We start from the raw sequence: 20,776 nt of genomic DNA, 5'->3' as shown, positions 1-20,776 counted from the left end.
TTACTTAATACAAACACGGAAGAGTTATTGCCCGTGAACTTTTGCTTTAATTTTAGCAATGGAACAGTAAGATTACCGTTTATGAACTGACCTAAGCAATGTTTACATATTTGAAGTTTAAGAGGCAGAAGAGTTTGCCTGCCTGATATTCTGAGATGTATTACTGAGATAGATGAGATTATGCCTATTTGGTTATATTGTGCTTTTGTGTTATTGATGATGAAATATAGAATAAGTTTAGTCAGTGTGAATAATGACAAAGCCCGTTCTTGTAGTTCAGTTTACCCAATCGCTTCAACATATTAAACATATTTATAGAAACTGTATATGTTTTTTATGTTTATAGATAGGGTGTTGTCAAGGTCAGAGTCAGTATAGGTATAATATACTGACCTAAGTTGTGGTCACTTGTGTTCGGGTTCTGAAGAAGTTAGGGGAAATATATTTTCCCGCGTTTGAGCGTAACGAATTAGCGGGAAAATAATTTCCCCTGATTGGACAAGAACCGGTCAGTTATTTATGATAAATGTAGTGTGGTCAGTTCAGCGTTGGGTATACGATAGCAGCACGCTAACTTTTTTTTTAATTTGGCATTTGTTTTGAAATCTAGAAATTCACACTGACTAAAAGTATTTAATATTGTGAACTACATTTGAAAAAAATGTTTGAAAGTTGAAAGCATAAATTTTATACTTTGTTATAAATAGGAAATGTTGCATTGTTATTAATATAAAGAGACTATTATAGAAATGTGATAGTTCTCTTGAATTTATTCATGAAAGGTGACTTATTGTGAAATTGATAATTACTTCATGATTATGTGGGATAAGTGATTTAACGTATAATTACTGAATTTATTGACAATCGGATATATAGGGACTGAATTAGATCATTCGATTATATCATTATATAAAATGTCATATTGTGCATAATATTGTTGAAAGTTGTGTTGTAAAGTTTACCCAATCGCTTCAACATATTAAACATATTTATAGAAACTGTATATGTTTTTTGTGCCCCCCCATGAGTGGTAGGGACATATAGATTTGCTCTTGTCCGTGCATCCGTGCGTCCGTCCGTCTGTCCGTGCGTCCGTCCGTCCGTGCCCGCGAAATGATGGTTAAGTGACTGCATAACGGTACTTTCTCTTTGATGTCATTCATTCCGTTCTGTTTATGTGACTATTTTCTTTTTATGTGACTGTTAGAACAATAGAGAGAACAATGGGGGTGTCACATAAAGACCGTTTCGTTAGAACGTCCGTCCATCCGTCCGTCCGTCCGTCCGAAGTTCGTGACGCGCCTAGCTCGAAAAGAATTTGATATAAATTGATGAAACCTTGCATGAGTCTTTATCATGATATGAACTTGCGCACCTCCTATTTTTCGTCTGGCTCCATCCCCTATTTTCAGAGTTATGTCCCCTGAAATAGTCAAAAATGCACATTTTGACCTTGTGACACGCCTAGCTCAAAAAGTATTTGATATAGATTCATGAATCCTTGCATGAGTCTTAATCATGATATGAACTTGCGCACCTCTTATTTTTCATCTGGCTCCGCCCTCTATTTTCAGAGTTATGGCCCCTGAAATAGTCAAAAATGCACATTTTCACCTTGTGACATGCCTAGCTCAAAAAGTATTTGATATAGATTCATGAAACCTTGCATGAGTCTTAATCATGATATGAACATGCGCACCTCCTATTTTTCATTTGGGTCTGCCCCCAATTTCAGAGTTATGGCCCCTGAAGTAGTCAAAAATGCACATTTTCACCTTCTGACATGCCTAGCTCAAAAAGTATTTGATATAGATTCATGAAACCTTGCATGAGTCTTAATCATGATATGAACTTGTGCACCTCCCTTTTTTTCATTTGGGTCCGCCCCCTATTTTTAGAGTTATGGCCCCTGAAATAGTCAAAAATGTACATTTTCACCTTGTGACACACCTAGCTCAAAAAGTATTTAATATAAATGGTTGAAAACTCGCATAAGTCTTTATCATGATATAAACTTGCACACCTCTAATTTTTTGTCTGGCTTCACCCCTTATTTTTAAAGTTATGGCCCCTGAAATAGTAAAAAAATGCACTTTTTCACCTAATTATATATCTAGCTCAAAAAGTATTTGATGTAAATTCAGGAAACCTTGCTGGAGTCTTTATCGTGATGTGACCTTGCACACTTGGCATTCTTCTTGAGAACCTTAGCTCTTATTACTGAGTTATGGCCCTTGAAATAGCCAAAATAGTGGATTTTTTGTTTGTGATGCTCACAGCTCAAAAAGTATAGCGCCTAGAATAATGAATCCTTTTCATAAAATGTTTGTTGAGTTTATACCCCATTAAGACTGCAAACATTTGAATTATTGCCACTTATTTGTGACAAATGTACCAGTTGGGGGCACACCCTGTGTCCTACAGACACATTCTAGTTTATATTTATAGATAGGTTGTTGTCAAGGTCAGAGTCAGTAAAGGTATAATACTTGTGTCCGGGTTCTGAAGAAGTTAGGGGAATTATAATTTGCATTAGCGGTGTGGATTTACAAGTATTGTGTAGAAAGCCGAGTTGAAAACACTTCAGTTGTCTTTATCGCGTTTTAAAAGTATTCATTAAAATGAACATTACAATAAGATACGATACGCATGTTTATAAATTCGTGTCTAAGAATAATAACAGATCATACTTTCGAGTATTGGATCACACAATGTTTTACTGTCAATCATTATTTTTGCGCGAGGTATGCAAATATTTAAGTTTGACGGTTATAAAAGACGTTTAAAGATAGATAGTTTGGTATGAATAGCAGTAGATATATAAAGCACTTCCTATAACGAAATACACGACTCAAGTAAAATGACTGTAATGGCGGCGTCAGGTGAAATTATGTGAAATAGTAATAAATTTTACATTCGATTATCAATTACTGGAGTATTAAATTGAAACATGTGCATATAGTAAAATCATTACAGTATAATATTTATTCTTTTTTAATTTCATAACTGGTCTTGTATTCAAAGTAGATCATGCGTGAACGGTGCTTTGGAAAAATTTTCAACTACGTCATTTTATGTATGAGTTTGGTGTCGGGAAAGGATGCTGGTAAGTTATCTCTACTTAGACATATTTTTCTAACCATGTACACAGAAAATACAGTGAAACTATCATGGCTCTGAGTTATGAATAAAGAAGTCTGTTGAAATTCTATCTTGTTTGTTAATTATCTTAAGATAGGTCAAACCATTCCGACCATTTCACTTAATATTCCCGAGTGACGACATAAAATACTACAGTAGATTTTTCGAAATACTACGAGTAATTGACAAAGTCTTAATTTATCATGAAAGTCCTTTCAAGTTCCATTAAATACTTATTAGTTGAATATCTAAATATCTTACTCATATACTCTGCTAAAATGATTTGCTATATATATCGCTGGTAAAAAGCAGAATGAGTTTGAAGATTATCAGATAGGTAAGTTTTGATCTTACGTGCATTCATCTGTATTTACAAGCAGACTCAAACTATTATACTGTGAATAAAATATCAAATTTTATATCACTTGTCTCTACTGACAAAGGAATGTATACTGCGTTTTTTGGTTTGATCGCATTATTTACGCCTTATTCAGACTAACATTAGTAACTATATAATGCACGGTGTCAATTACTCGTAGTATTTCGAAAATCAGAATATATTAAAATATCATTTGCCTCATGACATCATTGAGGCAAGGCAGTGATTGAATATGACCACATTTTAAGAATGCAGCATGTTCGAAAGAAGCGTATGCATTCATTTTATCCTTTTTCATATGAAAATTGCAATGACCCAGAATTTTACGAGATTTGAGTTTTTGGTATAACATTCATATCTTGTTGCAGATATTTAATGTATCTAAATTACTAATAGCTATCAAATAAAAAAATGCTAATAAATTGATTACGTTCATTTAAGTGTTCAGTTCGAACACACGTTCTAGTAAATTGTTTGAGAAATTTTAATCCCGTAAGATGTATTCCACGTTGGGATTCTTTTGCAAAGCAGCATTCCAGAAATGTTGTCATTTGCCTTCAGAAGACTGTTGAAAAAAAAAGAGAAAATGCTTGCGTTGCTAAAGAAAGCAAAATATATCATATTTTTATTATATATGTTTTTTATCAAACTACAGTATTATCTACAATATCTTTCATTCAAAATTGATTTTTCAGTGGTATTTATTTCTAATCATTTAATAGATGTGCTTTGACCCTTTGTTAACGTTACGCTCACAAGTACTCGTGGAATGTTATCTTTCTCGGTCGCGCTTAAAAGGCAATATCAGTGTTATATTTCATTGATTCATACAATATATTCTTAAAGATATTTTAAAGTATGTGCATGATTGAATGGCTCCCGCTAATTCGGGTATCGGATGACAACTAGTGTGCTGATTATATTGTCTAGGCATGGTCTTTAATATATTTTTTTATTTCATTTTCACTTCCTTGATTAAAATCGATATACTTCATAATAGAATATAATTGACGAGACATACAAGAGAAGAGTGTCGTTTTAGATAGCGTATATGTTAGAACACACAATAAGGTCAACTTACTGTCTACTTAAACTAGACTGAAATAAGGTTCTTCTACCATTTTCCGTTTTAACTTTCTAGTGGTGAATTGCCATTGTTTGTTCCATTTCACGCTTATTTAGTTGTTTTGTTCTCGTTGTACTCGTGTTTTACATTGTCTATGTAGGTTTGAGTACATTTTCATGAACTTTTCATTTAAATAAAAGGAGTAATTTACCTTATATTTCCTTATTGTATAGTACGATTCACTTTCTAATTTAAACAAAGCATCACTTTTTTATAACATCCAACTGTCCGATCTTTCTGATCACTTAATGATCACTCACAATTACAAAATAAAACCAAAGTGTCATCAAAATTATCACTTTACACGGCTTACTAACATTAAATTTGTAAACATGCGCCAACCAAACAAGTGATGGAAGATCGGGATTTTCTCAAATATATGATTTTATTTCATTTCCTGTAATTTTCTGATATTCTAACTTTTAAACAACCAAACTGTATGTACAGAAATAACGAAGAAGTTATGGAATATAGCTTTAAGTTTAAATTTTTGACCTATCTTTTTCCAGCCCAACAACAGACATGTATGTGTCACAAATCCGGCTTGTCTTCAAAATCAGTGTTAAAGGTTACTAGAACATAAATACAATAAAAAAAACAATTGCTTATTATGCTCCTGTAAGTCCTCTAATTAAAAGCAAACATAGTCCTGGTGTATAAAAGGTAAAGCTAAAGGTCTTGTTTATTATAGTGTCACCCCTATTGAAAAAGCCAGTCAATTTTTTTCTTTATAAGATACCTTTATTGTGCCAATTACCTCCCAGCTCCTACCACTATGCCAGGCGCCATGTGGACAGAAGTCGGTAACCATTCATTCAACAAGCTCGCGGCTCAAGAACCGACCTTTTTGGAAAGAGTCCTCTGACAACTCCCACCACCCTTATATATATATATATGTGTATGTACTTGTGGAATTAAATGTGAAGTGTAAAACGTATGTAAGTATGCATTCACAGTGCAAAATCATCCATGCTAAATAAGTACGTTTGCTTTCTCAATGTCTAACATGTCCGAAACGATCTAGTCGATTTTTATCATAGAGTTCTAGTTTATTTTTCACCTTAAATTAAAACAAAAGTGTTCAATATAATTTTAAACATAACCTTTGAAGTTTAGTAGGTTGTAGCATTTTCCAGGTCAAGGGTATTTTTATTACGGTGCTATTCCTTCTGTAGTCAGTCATTATCTATAAAATAATTGTAAAATACCTTTTTAAGAAATGGTGTCAGAGGTGTTTGACGGACTCATGCGGTGTGCATGGAATATCATTCTGGAGAGCTGGTAAGCTCTGAAAAGTAAAGGGGGAGAAGTGTAGTGATAGTAGGTTTATAGGCCACTTCCAACAGCCTTGCTGTTTGGTTAACCCTTTAGCGACGTGGTTGAGTGTCCGCCTACAGATCTCGAGGTCCGGGGTTCGAGCCCCAGTAGGTACCTTGGTATTTTCTCTCCCAGGGTTTACTTTAATGGTATAACTGGTCTTGTGTTCAAAGTAGATCATGCATGAACGGTGCTGTGGAAACATTTTCAATTACGTGATTTTATGTCTAAGTTTGATGTCGGCTAAAGCTGCTGTTAAGTCATTTATATGTACATGTATCCTTTTAAACCGTGTACACAGATTGAAGATATTGTGCATCTACCACGACTCTAAGTTTGTTAATTATCTTAAACAGAGATAATTCTTACCGTTACGACCATTTTACCTTATAGTACCAAAACCGAAACAGTGACTATAGAAATTATTACAGTAAATATTTCTAAATGGTACGAGTAATTGACACTGTGCATCATATAGACACAGTATGTTACCGTTACTGTTAGATACAAAATATTATATTTTAGTATAATAGTTTGTCTCTTCTTGGAGATACTGAATGATTATGCACAAGATCAAAACTTACCTGTCTTATTAACCAGGTTTGCTTAGAAAACCGGTTATTAGATTGAGGGTATGTCGTTGGATGGGGAGGGCGTCAAACTTGTTTCTGCATGATAACTTTAGTTTAGAACAAGCTTTAGACACCTAACATGGTCTGTAGATAGATGGTAAGGAGGCAAACTCTGGGATTTAATTTGGGTGATTTGGGTCAAGGTCACTGTTGCTAACAATAGAGAAAAAAATGGTTTCCGCTCAATGACTTTAGTTTGCATTGATGTATTGAAATTAAACTTGGCCCATTGGTAGCTTATAGAACATTCAAGCCTGAGATTATATATGGGGTCATTGGGATCAAGAACAAGGTCAGCATAACTTATTTAATCTTCACATTTAGAAACGTTCCACGGTGGCGCAGTGGTCTAGAGCTTTGGGCAAAAAGCTACTTTTAGTAAGAGGGACGGAAGTACGTTAATGCCGTCTGGTCAAGGCCAATGTACAGTTACTAAAAACAGATTTTGTTCTTTAAATATAGATTTTTTTCTCGATGTGATCATCAAAAAGTTGGTTTCCACCTTTTAATTTTATCTTGGACTTACTTACTGCCATAAAAATTTGTGTACAGCAATCTTATCTAAAAATTGGCTTTGAATGATATTTGGCATCACTATGACTAAAAATAGAAAATTGGATTCCATTCAGTATCTTTAGTTTGGATACACTTATTGTCAACATGCTTGGTGTGTAGATATTTGTTTGTTTATTTTTTGTTTGTTTTGGGTTTAACGCCATTTTTCAACAGTATTTCAGTCATGTAACGGCGGGCAGTTAACCTAACCAGTGTTCCTGGATTCTGTACCAGTACAAACCTGTTCTCCGCAAGTAACTGCCAACTTCCCCACATGAATTATCAGAGGTGGAGGACTAATGATTTCAGACACAATGTAGTTTATCAAATAGTCCCGGAGAACATACGCCCCGCCCGAGGATCGAACTCGCGACCCCGCGATCCGTAGACCAACGCTCTTACCTACTGAGCTAAGCGGGCGGGCTGTGTAGATATTTATCAAACACAAAAAGTTGGGAATGTATTTGAGGCCACTTGGATCAGTGTCAATGTCAGTATAGCTTAGAATAGAAAAATGTGGTCATATTTGAAATAAAAAAATAGATTTTTGTGCTATGGAATGTAAGGGCGTTGGTTCAAATCTCACTGAGATCCATTTTTTAAAATCTTTTTTCGTTTCTTTGCGACAGAAAGGTCATTTTTATGCCATTGGGTAACTAAGCATAGAAAAACATGGTCATAGTAATAATAAAAAATAGACTTTTTTCAGTTTGATCATCAAAAAGTTGGTTTTGAATTTATATCTTTAAATATAAGAATCGGCTTTGGATTGTATTTTGGGTCACTGTAATCAAAAATAGAAAAATGGTTTATGCTCAATATCTTTAGTTTTGGCACACTTATTGTTAGCAAACTTTGTGTATAGTTAGCTATTATCGAAGAATCATAAATTACATAGGTAAATGACACAAATACTTTTCTTATGCCCGTACTTCTGAATGGCATGATCAGATGCAGTCAGATATGTATAATAGAATATGACCATTTTTTAAATAACCTGTTGGCCTGATGCAAAAAAGAAAACCTGCTTTTCGTGGAACTTCCAAGTTTTCTGTTATCTTCAAACTTATTTCATTTTATTCTTTAGTAGTTGAACAAATTTTTGTTTTGAAACAAGAATCAGGAATATACACATAGCTGTCTTTCGCATAGACGTGAACCTTCTCATTGACCCGGTATTTTGAAGATGTTTGCAGAATTAGATAAGTTGCATGTTTTGTTTTAAAAAATTGGCATATTATGACAATCTGATTTCAAAAGAGACAGACATCTTATTTAAGGGCACTTTTAGCAATAAAGGGCTGACTTGCTTTACATGATTTTACTCCACATTTCTGAAGAAAAACTCGCTGTTTAGCATACCAAATTGAAGAAGAAAGATTAAAGTATACAAAGGTGCTATTTTGATAAAATATTATGCACCAAAGTTCTTTTAAGATAACAAAATATGTAAAACTCTATTGATATGTTCAAACAGATTCAACTCTTTCATGAAGACTTCAGACTGGCATAATGTTGGTATGCAGTATGGAAGGCCCATAAATTCAGGAATAGAATAACATTAAACACTTGACCAAATTGTGAAATTCTATTTAGGAAAGTATACAGTTGGAAATTTTGGTTTTTATCGTGCCCAATTTATAAAATGGTTTGAGGTTTTTTTTAACTTAAGAACAAATTCATCAGTCTACATTTGGTTATACCAAGTTCCATTTCCTTTGATATTTGTCATTGTCAGATATTCTTTCACCCAAAACTGCAATCAAGTATTTATATTTGTCATTTTGTATGGGTTGTATAAGCGTATCTATACTGGGTGTCATTGAAAAGTTACCACTTAATATATATCTCTTTATTTTTATACAATATCGACGTCACTTTTTCATGGCCTGTGCGCGGTGTATTTATTACTCATGGACCCTGTCTGATCATGTCTCCTAACCCATTTCATGACTGTCAGGTGAGAACAGCACATACGACGTGCAATTTCACGACATGAAACCATGCCAATGGCCTGATGGCGTTGATCGTGCCTTAAACGTGACATTCTTAGCAAAGATATTCTATTTTTTTAACGTATTCCTTTTAGTCTGTCGACTAACTTTCAAGTGCGATGAATGATTTGCGATAGAATTTTCGTACATGTCGACATTGCTCGAAAAAGTCATTTTGCACGTGCAGCCCGTGCCTCAAATGGAGTTCATCGAACTTGACAAATCTTTACACTAGTGATGTCTTAGTTGCGTCAGAAATGTAGTCGAGTTATGCTTACACAGTCCAATGCGATTTTTAAAATATAAGGGCCATTAGGGAGCTAACTTTTCAGTGACGCTGAATACATATGTTTGCTAATTTTAGGACAAAAACAGAATGAATTCATTAATTCATTACTATAGTCATGCACGGATTTTAAGGCAAGTTTTTTATTGAAGGACAACAAGGTAATACGAGGATAATTTAATAAAGGATTGCATTGAATATTTAAGTTTTTGCAGCACCAATAGGCAATTCAGCCAGAATTTAATCTTAGGTTATAGTAAAATTTGCTTTCAATATTTCAATCCCAAACTCAGCTAAGGGAGAAATGTTCACTTGTTTTGTTCAATGTTTGTATGTCATTTTACTTTTAAGAAGGCTGTGGTAAAATAAACTAATTTTAGAAAAGCTGTGGAAGTTTCTTCCCAGTTAACCGTGAAACCAATGTTTTCACAAATTATTTAACTAACCATTGTAAAGAATACGGGCTGACATATTGACTGGTTTAAACCATATACATTGTACAGATATTCTGTATCACGTTAGACTTTCCATTCGAAATATATGTATATTATCTATAGTCAGCCCAAACACCAGCAGGTATCGCCAACTCCGATAAAGCTTTTCAATGTTACCAAATGAACTCATATTTTGTGCTTATCATGTCATTTACTGTGGTAAAGCTGCAATGACAAAGATGAAAAAATTAGCCAGAAGCATGTCCGAAAGCAGTATATGTAAACATGTTTTTTTTTATTATTTTAACTTTTAAGTATAATATGGAAATTGCAATGACCCAGAATTTGACGAGATTTGAGTTTCTGGTCCTTTGGGATCATGGGATCCATTTAACATGTGTAATAGAGTTCCGCTTAAGACGGTGCCAGGGGGCGTGAGAGGTGTTGCATATTTCATTACCTCTCACGAACAGACTCAGTCAAACCAATTCCGCTATTATTCGTCTTGGTTGCGTTCTATGCTTCCAAAGGATCGTGTTACATATTTCATTAACTATAAAAACAGCAATCTTTAAGTGCCGTGTGGCGGCTGTAAAAAGTCTCATAGTACTTGGATTCAGTGTTGTTATATTTTCCGGTCCTTTGGAATCATGGGGTCTATTCAACATTTGTAAGAGTTCTGCTTAAGCCGGTGCTAGGGGACATGAGAGGTGTTGCATATTTCATTACCTCTCATGAACAGACTCAATCAAACCGAGTCAGCTATTCTTCGTTTTGGTTGCATTCTATGTTTCCAAAGCATTTTTTTACAGATTTTATTTGATATACATTCGTATTTTGTTGCAGATTTTAATGTATTTAAATTGCCGATAACAAAGTTAAAAAAACTAATAAATTGATTACGTTCATTAAAGTGTTCAGTACGACCACCCGCTCTAGCAAATTAATTGAGAAATATAAATCCCGTAAGATGTTTCTCTCGAACGAATGCTTTTGCAAAGCAACATTCTAGAAAAGTTGTCATCTGCTATCGAAGAAGGTTAAAGAAAATGCTTGCGTCGCAAAACAAAGCAAAGTATTTAGCACATTTTATCATAAACGTTTTTAAGAAAACTACAATATTATCTACAACATCTTTTATCAAAAATTGGTTCTGCAGTGGCCTACATTTTTAATCATTAAATAGATGTGCTTGGACATACTAGTGTTTGTGTTACGCTTACAAGTACAGGTGGAATGCTGTCTTTCTCGGTCGCGCTTAAAAGGCAATGCCCGTGTTGTACTTTATTGATCCATACAATACCTTTTTTTAAGTTATTTTCATTGACTGAATTGCTCACGCTAATGCAGGTATCGGGTGACAACTAATGAGCTGATACTATTGTCTGGGCATGGCCTTTAATAGGACTTTTTATTTCATTTTCACTTCCTTGATACCGCGTAATAAAATCTACTTGACAAGGTATACAAGAGAAGAATGTTGTTTAAGGTAACGCATATGTGAGAACACATACGTATTGCACGCCAATAATTATAATTACGTGAACTTCACGTTCGAAAAACTAGGAACTAGAAACCTAATCCTTGTTTTTCAACCGTGTGACAATTAGCGTGCCATACACAAGTAGGTCAACTTGCTGTCATGTTGTTCCTGTAGTAGCATAAGCTTGCTCAGTGATTTCTTATACATGCACTAGACTGTAGTGAGGTTTTTCTATGCAAAATTGCCCGGTTTTACTGCATAGCCCTCACCCGCGGACTTAACTAACGACCCTGCGATCTGTAGATCTACGCTTTCTTCAATTAGCGGGCGGACCCATAAAATTACAGTCATGTGTAAATCAGACAAGAATATATAACTACAAAAAGCTATTTTTTAAATAAGATTCTTTATTTTTAGAAAGAGAAGTCATATCTAATTTACTTTTATTTTATTTTCTCTGAATCACCGGATCGCCAGACATTCTTAATGTTTGCTCTTTCTTTTAAACGCATGACAATATGATGGATTTCTCTTCTCTTTCTTCTAGAATTGATACTGCTTCGTGAATGATGATAATAAATTCAGTTTTATGGGTTGTTTTTTTAAACAGCTATAACATAATTGACAAATATGCTGTGGAAATAGTTCAACAACGGTTTTGGTCTACAGTTATCTATGCAGAAAATAAATATTTGTGGCTGTTTTGTGCAAACTTTGTATGTAGCTAGCAAAAGCTTTATTCAAACAAACAAATTAAATCGTTATCTCATATACCTTTAACGGTATTTAGACAGCAAACTACCCGGGACTTTGTTGTTTTTTTTTGGTGTAATTAGGCAAGGGATAGAATTATATTCCGTACTGTGACTTAGTCTTTTGTATTTGCAAACTTTATGACTAGTTTTGATGTTTCTGTGTGCTGTTTTAGAACACCTTTTCGACATTTGTACAGTTATATATACTTTATAATAAAAATGAACAAACTTTTAATATTCTAGCGAAGAAATTTCGTAAAGCGTGAAGCCTAACCTAAAATATTTATGACGTAAGAATAGTAATTTTTAGTATTTTATTTCAGACACGAACTTGATCACAAAACTTGAAGGAGTTTTGAAAACAAATATGTCTTCCGTTGCATTTAACTGGACATCAGAGAACGCTGTTGACGGAAATGTTGGTCCCGATCCTGAACAGTGTCTCTGTTGTAGCGGCACAACATATAATACTATATCATGGTGGACAGTAGATCTTGGAAAGAAGTATCCCATAGAAAAAGCGACTATTTATAGCAGAGAAACAGGTATTTGCCATGTTCTCGCGAGACTGACAATTGTTATCAAGTTACACTACAAATCAACTTAATTAAGCATCAGCTGAATGTCTCTCTTCTAATAGGAAACGTCCTTAAAGTTTACATCTCTGTATGCTTATCATGAAACAGCGAAAGGTAGCCTTTATCTGTTGAGTACAATGATTGGCAATTTTGCACAACCTATTGTTTTAACTTCTTTGACAAGTTCGTTATAAAGTCTCTTGCAAATTTTTCAATAGCAAAAAATGTGTAGAGTTAACTTGAAACCTACTGAAGTGGAACAATTTTCTATGTACTAGATACATTTACGAAGAATTCATATTCAATGCCGGAACAAAGCTTTAAAAATGCATTTACGCAAATTTTTCCGTAGTCATCGTTCACTTTTGTTCACCATCTGTTATTTATTTGTAATTATATTTTCATAATAATACTTTTTTTACATGTTTTTGTATTTCTCTAATTCAAAATATGTATAACCTTAAATATTTTCATAGAAAATAAGTTTGGACAGTTACAAGGATTCCAATTATTCCTGCGAAACTCTTCAGAACAGACAAATCAATTGTATTATGATGATAGCACCACAACTGAAACAAACACTAGTGTGTTTGATATTTTCTTGTCAAATGTGCTGGCAAGATATCTTACAATACAAAAGGCTGGCATACTGACGATATGTGAGATTGAAGTATTTGAAGGAGGTTTGTTTGTTTTTGTTTTTTTTAATATACAAATGTAACATAATTACATATTGTTTTACTGCAGTATTTCAAAAAGCACATACTAACACAACTGACATTAAATTTTCATCTAATATATGCTTTATTCTTTTGAAATACAAATTCAATACTAACTACTGTCAAAATGCGAAATGAGACGATCTACTGCTGGTAATATCATATCTAATACACATTTAATAAAGTCTAGAAATTGGTTTCTTCAAGTAACCAAATATTATTTCACAAATGTGAATTTTATAAGGATTTGTTTATATCAATGATATAAATAACTTGTGTTTGCAAAGAATGACAACTCACGTCTCAAGCAAGTACTTACAAACATAGATGTATCAGTTAACTCCCCTGGAACTTTCAAAATTGAGCGGAAAATGAATGAAAATGAAAATGACACACTGTACAAGTCTTTTCACAACAAAGATAATAGGGATGTTAAACTGAATAAATATTTTGACAACGAAGTATTAAATTTCTTTCTTGTAACAAAATTTCGCATTTATGAACAGGCCCAAATTTCACGAAAAATCTTAAGTAATTGCTTAGCTAAGTCTGTTATTTCAAATGCTTGTTTTTGCCCTTTATGCGTCTTCAATGTTTTCATTTATATCAGACCCGTACATGACTATTTCATAGATCAAAGAACAACATTTCTGAATTTTACAGAAAATGAAGTATTAAAATAAGAAATATACTTAAGCAAATACTTAAGTTCGTTATATCGTGCTTAAATAGAAATACATGTATCATATTTATGTGATTGAAATTAGTACTGCAAACAAATACTATTAATCATAGTTCAATTTAGCTATAAATACATTGGTATACTAGAAAAAATCAACATTACATTACAAAAGCTTAAGCAATAGCATGATTTTAAAATAACAGACTTAACTAAGTAATAACTTAAGTTTTTTTCGTGAAATTGGGGCCACGTTTTACAATACATGGCAGGTAGGATTAATAATCGTGTTATTATATTGATCTATGTTTAGTACAAATAAAATAAAACCGACGGTGTATCTTGATAGTACTCAGAGGTAATGAGAGGGGGAGTTGGGCTGCCTCCCCTTGATTTTTTTTTCTGTGAACGGCTAATGGTCCACTTTGGCGTGTATTTGAAGCAAACACATTGCACAAAACCTTATTCTTTCTTTTGCTTTTAAATAAAATGTATTATTTTACTAGGTATGCGCGTAACATTGCACGTTCAATCTACGGTTCATTGATCCATGTTATATGTGAGCAAGTACTTATTCAAAACAGATGGGTGATAGTAACACACTTACAAAACATCGTTATGATTGGATATATCATTCAAGAGATATGTCTATAAGTACATATACTGTAGTTGTTAAAAGGAATTTTGCCATAACTTCAATCTAAATACTAGTCAACAAAGACATGCTAAGTTTCATGATACTGTTACAAATGTACAAAAATATGAAATAATTACCTTGCATACGGAAAGAATTCCGGCAAATGACAGCGACGCCATCGTTACGACAACTTAGTTAAGGGTATTTCCCTTACCTATTTTTCAACTAAAACAGTATTTTGCAATCACTTAGCGGATCATCTGCGCACATGAGCTATGCAAGAAGTGCGAAATCACAAAAGCTAAGCGCAAGATCAAGATACCGAAGTGAAAAATTAAGAAAAAGTCTCGATTTTGCGCTTTGTCATCGTGATTTGAGCTTCGCCATCATGCTTTACAACTTTGCCATCATGATCCCGTGCTTCGCATATCGCCTGCCCATGATGGAGAAGCGTGAAACATAAAATCACAAAGGCGAAGTACAATTATAAGATTTATCTATGATATCTGAAAGTAAAGTAATAATTGTTATGCGTGACAAATTACGTCTGCAGTGTTATACAAAAATATCCTATTCAAAAGCCTTTAGACTTGAAAATGTAACTTTGCCGATTTCTCAACCAATATTTAATCAAGTTTTTGATTTTGTGTTATAATTTTGTTACAGAAATACCTCCTTAAACCGTTTGCACAGACTTCTTCTTGCAGCCAATTAACAGCTGCGTATCTGCGTAAAGGCAACTACGTGCCTAATAAAATAACAGACACGTTTTTATCAGAGCGAACTTTGTAATTTCAGAGTTAACTGTTTATGAATGTCTGTATAAATCTTTACTGTAGATTGCATGATTGGGACATTTGGAGAGGAATGTTCTAAACAATGTCACTGCGCTGATAACAGAATATGCGACAGATTTACCGGCCAGTGCTCTACACCTGTTTGTAAAATAGGATGGATTGGAACAGCGTGTGACACAAGTACCTACACATATTATTTCTGAGAAATTATGGAAACGAACTATATAGAAACTCTATTATCATTGTTGAGGCTAAGATAAAATGCATTTAATCCTATTTTTCCATCACGTTTCCTAGATGCACTAAGGTCAATAGGTTCTACCATTTCATAAATATGTTTCTTACGTATTTTTCAAGCACACAATGTGTTCATTTTGTCGATAAATTTGCCAATTCAAAAGCTTAAATGCAATTGCGTAAATGGTCACAAATGTTAAAGTTAAGCTTAGCGAGTAATTATTTCATTTAGACCGTCTCGTGTAAAATGTGCTGTACCTACTAATAAATTTGACTTGTCTGCTTATCTGTGACAGACACCAGTTACATTTGGTGTGCTGAATGATTCCATATTGTTCGCTCTTACTTTTTCATGTTATAATGTTTTGTTTGAAACTTTCTAGTAATGACGACACCAAGGTTGTACATAAATTGAAAGTATAGAGTCAGTTATTCTTGACATTTAGTTTTTGCTTTGAAACATCACAATTACATTAGTTGTAACAGATTTACTGATTTGACATTTGGATATTCTGAAGTACATCTAATCTTAACGTGTAGATTATTGGAGCAAAGCAAATACATTATGTGTATTGTATCATGTGGTCCAAATCAACTGTTATGCCTGGTCATATTTCTTCTACAATATTTCCAAATGTTGAAAAGTATTTCAGATAAATGTATTGCATATTATAAATTCAAGCAGAATAACAATACAGCTCAAAATTACCGACAAAGTCAAACAAAGAAGTTTGGGATATAATATTTGTTAAACATGTTTCCAGTAAAAGAATTCCCACCAAACTAGTTCTGCATGAATTAAATCAAATACAAGTATTATAAAAGAAAGGTATCATGTTTACAACAGGAAATAGAGTAGCACAGAAGTATATATGAGATATCGTAATGCTTCAAAAGTTCATTTAAATATTTAACTATTGAATGCTCTTCGCGACTGTCTCAACAGCACCCGTAGAGCGTTCAATTACTATTTATCGTAAAGTTTCAAATAAATGCATAAGTTACTTATTTTGTTTCTATGATGACAGCATTTATTCCATATCAAATTATAATCAAGGGGTTTCTACACTAAGCTAATGCAATGACATGCTTAAAATATAACATTACAAAAGTAGATGATTTTCGAACCTACACCGAGTACTGACAAAATGGAACAATACGTCACTTTGCAAAGTTCATATTAAATGCACACATCTGGAAAACTTTTTGAACACGTTTTGGTTAAAGTCTGCTATGCTTTGATATTTAGTATATCACTAAAGTTGGATTTTACAGAATGTGAAGTTGATGCTTTCGGTGAAAATTGTGGAGAGAAATGCTACTGTGCTGGCAACACAACTTGCACCATTGATTATGGCATATGTCCAGATAATTGCAGGAAAGGTTACTTTGGAACTCATTGCAATAAAGGTAAGAACGCAGAAGTAATATATGATGACCGTTATTTTAGATGTGTACTACAAAAAAAGTAATATATATATATATAAATACAAAGTAATTGTCAAAGTATGTCTTTAAACAGAAACTTGGTTTTCAAATTTCTTCGAACTTCACTTACCCTCATTGCTATAATAACACAAAAGAGTTTTATGGTGCAGTTTGCCCAGATGGTGCGTTTGGTACAAACTGTAATGACAAATGTTTTTGTGATGGTAACGGAACCTGTTCAAAAGACGAAGGAATATGTCCAGGGGCATGTTTAGCAGGGTACATGGGCGTACATTGTAATATAGGTAAGTGCTGTTATGATCATAGAATACATCATTTGAATGCTACGTACACAAAGTAGCAACACAAATATGAATGAAGGTAAAATACGTACCATATGACGAATATTATAGGGAAAATCACAACAACAAAAAATGAGTAATATAATATTTGCATATAAAAACACAATACTTTTAAATTGGACATCTACACATCACAATAATAAAAGTATGTGCTGTAGCCTTCAAGTCTGTATATACATTTCAGACTTCGGCACTATAAAGCGAACTTTGAAGATCTAATTACATGTATTGAGTTTGCCAAAATTATGTCTCCCACCACACAGTGGTGTGGGAGACATATTGATTTACTCCAGTCTGTGTGTCCGTGTGTCTGTCTGTCACAAAGCTTGTCCGCACTCTAAGTCAAACATTTCTCATCCGATTTTCACCAAACTTAATCAAAATGTGTTTGACCATAAGACCTTGGCCAAGTTCGATAACTAGCCAAATCGGTCCAGGCATATAGGCGTTATGGCCCTTGAATTAACAAAAATTGACCTTTTTACTCTTGTCCGCACTCTAAGTCAAATAATTCTTATCCGATCTTCACCAAACTTGAATAAAATGTGTTTGATAATGAGACCTCAGCCAAGTTCGATAACTAGCCAAATCGGTCGAAGTATTTTGGAGTTACGGCCCTTAAATTTCCAAAATAATAGGCCTTTTTACTCTTGTCCGCACTCTAAGTCGAAGATTTCTCATCCAATCTTCACTAAACTTGAACAAAATGTGTTTGACCATAACACCTTGGCCAAGTTCGATAACTAGCCAAATCGGTCCAGGCGTTTTGGAGTTACGTCCCTTGAATTACCGAAAAAATGGCCTTTTTGCCCTTTTCTGCACTCTTAAATCGATCATTTTTCATCCGATCGTCAGCAAACATGAACGAAATGTATTTGATTATAAGATCTCGGCCAAGTTCGATAACTAGCCATAACAGGCATTTTGGAGTTACGACCCTTGAATTTGTGAAACATCGGCCTGTTTACTCTTGTCCGCACTCTAAGTTGAACATTTCTCATCCTATCTTAACCAAACTTAAACAAAATGTGTTTGACCATAAGACCTCGGACTAGTTCGATAATGGTCAAGGCATTTTGGAGTTCTGGCCCTTGAAGTGTAGTGAGTAAATAGTATATAAAGACTGACTTGCTATTTAGATGATTAGAAAGTTGTGGGAGACATTCGCTTTTCTCAAAAGCAGCTCTAGTTTATTACTGCTTTTAAGCACAATTTCGTATTGTCTTTATTCTTAATGCAGTTATACACAATTCTATAGATATTTACAAGGTAGTAGAATATATAACACTTTAAAAAAATGAATAATGTGCAAATTTTACTCAAGGCAACAAGTAAAATTGTGAAAATGTCACTAAATCATAAATGCTTAAAATAGATTTCCCAAAACACAATAAAATAGTACAAGTACATTTGTAGCAATGAAATCATCACAGGGAAACAAAAATTTCGACAGTTTTTAAATAGTGAATAAAATGTCTTACTCATCTTCAGTATTTCAACAAGACCTACTGGTAACAACCTACATCCAAAAGTAGTATTGTATTATACACACTATTCCCCTGCTTAAAGGAACCTCGCAAAAGAATTTGTTTCGATTTTTATTACATTTTCAATGATCAAGGGGATATAACCCTCTGTCAAGGCACATACCAGTACATAAAACTAATTATTTTAGACATACATAGCAAAGTTCATGTCACAAACTGTTTTGAACAGCAAACTTTCAATGTGCTATAATACAGAAAGCACATAACGGACACCAGAAGACAGTCACTTGCCTTTCTTTACTGCACATTTATTGAAAAAGTCATTATTACGTACTTTCCAATCTGATTAAAATAAAATCCTAAGACGTTAAGCATGGGATCTGAGGGTAGCAAATCCAGCCAGCCAATCAAAGCCTCACTTTCAAGGTTTTGAAAGTGAAAGTAGAAGTATATATATTCTGTATATATCTGTATTTAGCTAGGATCTTCCTGACAAAACACTGACAAAATCTCAATTAACTATACAGCATGGTTGTATGTGCATACAAATCAATAAGTAAAAATGAAGATGTAACAAACAAATACAAACATGTATGAAGTCTTGAAGAAGAAAGCTTTAAATATCCAAAAGGTATTTCAAGACCCGTAAAACAGTTTTTACATTAAACGAAGTTATCCGGATACTTAATTTCCATGTATTTCATTAAAACATTTATTACTGGTCTTTTAAGGAAGCTGCCGAGGCCTGATTGTCAATTGGTTGAAATAAAAATAGCGATATTGTAAATCCTCTGTTTTTCAAAAACTTACCTTAGTACATGTAGTAAGAGAGGGTACTTGAGTCAGACTGACGTAATTTTGGGAACTGACTCTGTTATGAATATATTACGATGTTATAAAAAAATTAAGTATTACTATTCAAAATTCAATAATTTATAGACCGCACCTATTGATAAGTACTTGCACATGGGAATATAAAACATTTTATATTGTTCTACAGCCGAAAAAGAAGATAAGCTGAACCTATTGCTGGTTATAGGTGTGTCTGCTGGCGGAGGAGTGTTGGTCATTGTAGCAATTGTTTGATGTATATTCTTCTACTGGAGATGTGTACAAAGCAGGTATATTACACACTTACCCCTCAGCAATGCGAGTTTTAGCTTCACTTTTGGCGTAGAATTCCTTATGTGAGGATACCATCTAGCTAGCCTACAGAAGGTCGGTGGTTGTACCCAGCAATATTTTTTTATTACTGGTACGAATCCAATTATATCCAATACTGGAAACTGATACTTACAGTTGAATATGAATACTGTAAAATTTAACTACTTGGACAATATATTCAAATTTGTCAACTTTACAAAAATACATATGAATTAGAATGCAGAAAGGTCATCCAATGAAATTTATGTTAAAGTGCTGAACAGCTAATTAAATAGCAGATCTGTAGAGTTTATATTACATGTTTGTTTAAAGTTAATTGTATATTTAAAAAATACCCTTTAAACACATTAGGAATGAAAAGGTAGAATATAATCAAGGGAGCCAAGGAAAAAGTAAACCAAATGACAGAATTGACAAAGAACATGTAAGTATGATTATAAATGACGTTACAGTCTACAGTGTTGCCTGATTCGTTAAACGTATTGTATGTAATCTTTAATTATTCCGAACATCAGGATAAATTTGTAGCAAGCACGTGATCTTTGTGTGGGCATATATATGCCAAGCAAACTTTGCTGGGTTCAAA

The 20,776-nt window shown here is 33.6% G+C and overlaps 1 protein-coding gene across 1 annotated transcript; it reads left to right on the top strand.

Moving 5' to 3' along the window:
- The first annotated feature begins 2,531 nt into the window (after window positions 1-2,531).
- Window positions 2,532-20,614, top strand: LOC128554352 (tyrosine-protein kinase receptor Tie-1-like). The gene is made up of 8 exons (XM_053535634.1): window positions 2,532-3,106; window positions 12,426-12,647; window positions 13,157-13,363; window positions 15,555-15,692; window positions 17,025-17,159; window positions 17,348-17,482; window positions 20,027-20,147; window positions 20,542-20,614. The coding sequence occupies exons 1-7, from the start codon at window positions 3,031-3,033 to the stop codon at window positions 20,110-20,112; spliced, it is 999 nt and encodes a 332-aa protein (XP_053391609.1). The 5' UTR covers window positions 2,532-3,030; the 3' UTR covers window positions 20,113-20,147; window positions 20,542-20,614.
- The last annotated feature ends 162 nt before the right edge of the window (window positions 20,615-20,776 follow it).

Source organism: Mercenaria mercenaria, unplaced genomic scaffold, assembly GCF_021730395.1.
Source record: "Mercenaria mercenaria strain notata unplaced genomic scaffold, MADL_Memer_1 contig_4963, whole genome shotgun sequence".
NCBI classification, from domain to species: domain Eukaryota; kingdom Metazoa; phylum Mollusca; class Bivalvia; order Venerida; family Veneridae; genus Mercenaria; species Mercenaria mercenaria.
The sequence above is the reverse complement of the archived record's forward strand: the minus strand, read 5'-3'. Positions and strand labels throughout refer to the sequence as shown.

What these genes read in the sequence shown, in the direction of transcription:
- LOC128554352 (XM_053535634.1), top strand. Translation starts at nt 3,031, where the DNA reads ATGCGTGAACGGTGCTTTGGAAAAATTTTCAACTACGTCATTTTATGT. An exon ending in TGGAACAGCGTGTGACACAA is followed by an intron (nt 15,693 to 17,024) that starts GTACCTACACAT and finishes TGGATTTTACAG; the next exon opens with AATGTGAAGTTGATGCTTTC. An exon ending in TGGAACTCATTGCAATAAAG is followed by an intron (nt 17,160 to 17,347) that starts GTAAGAACGCAG and finishes TTTATGGTGCAG; the next exon opens with TTTGCCCAGATGGTGCGTTT.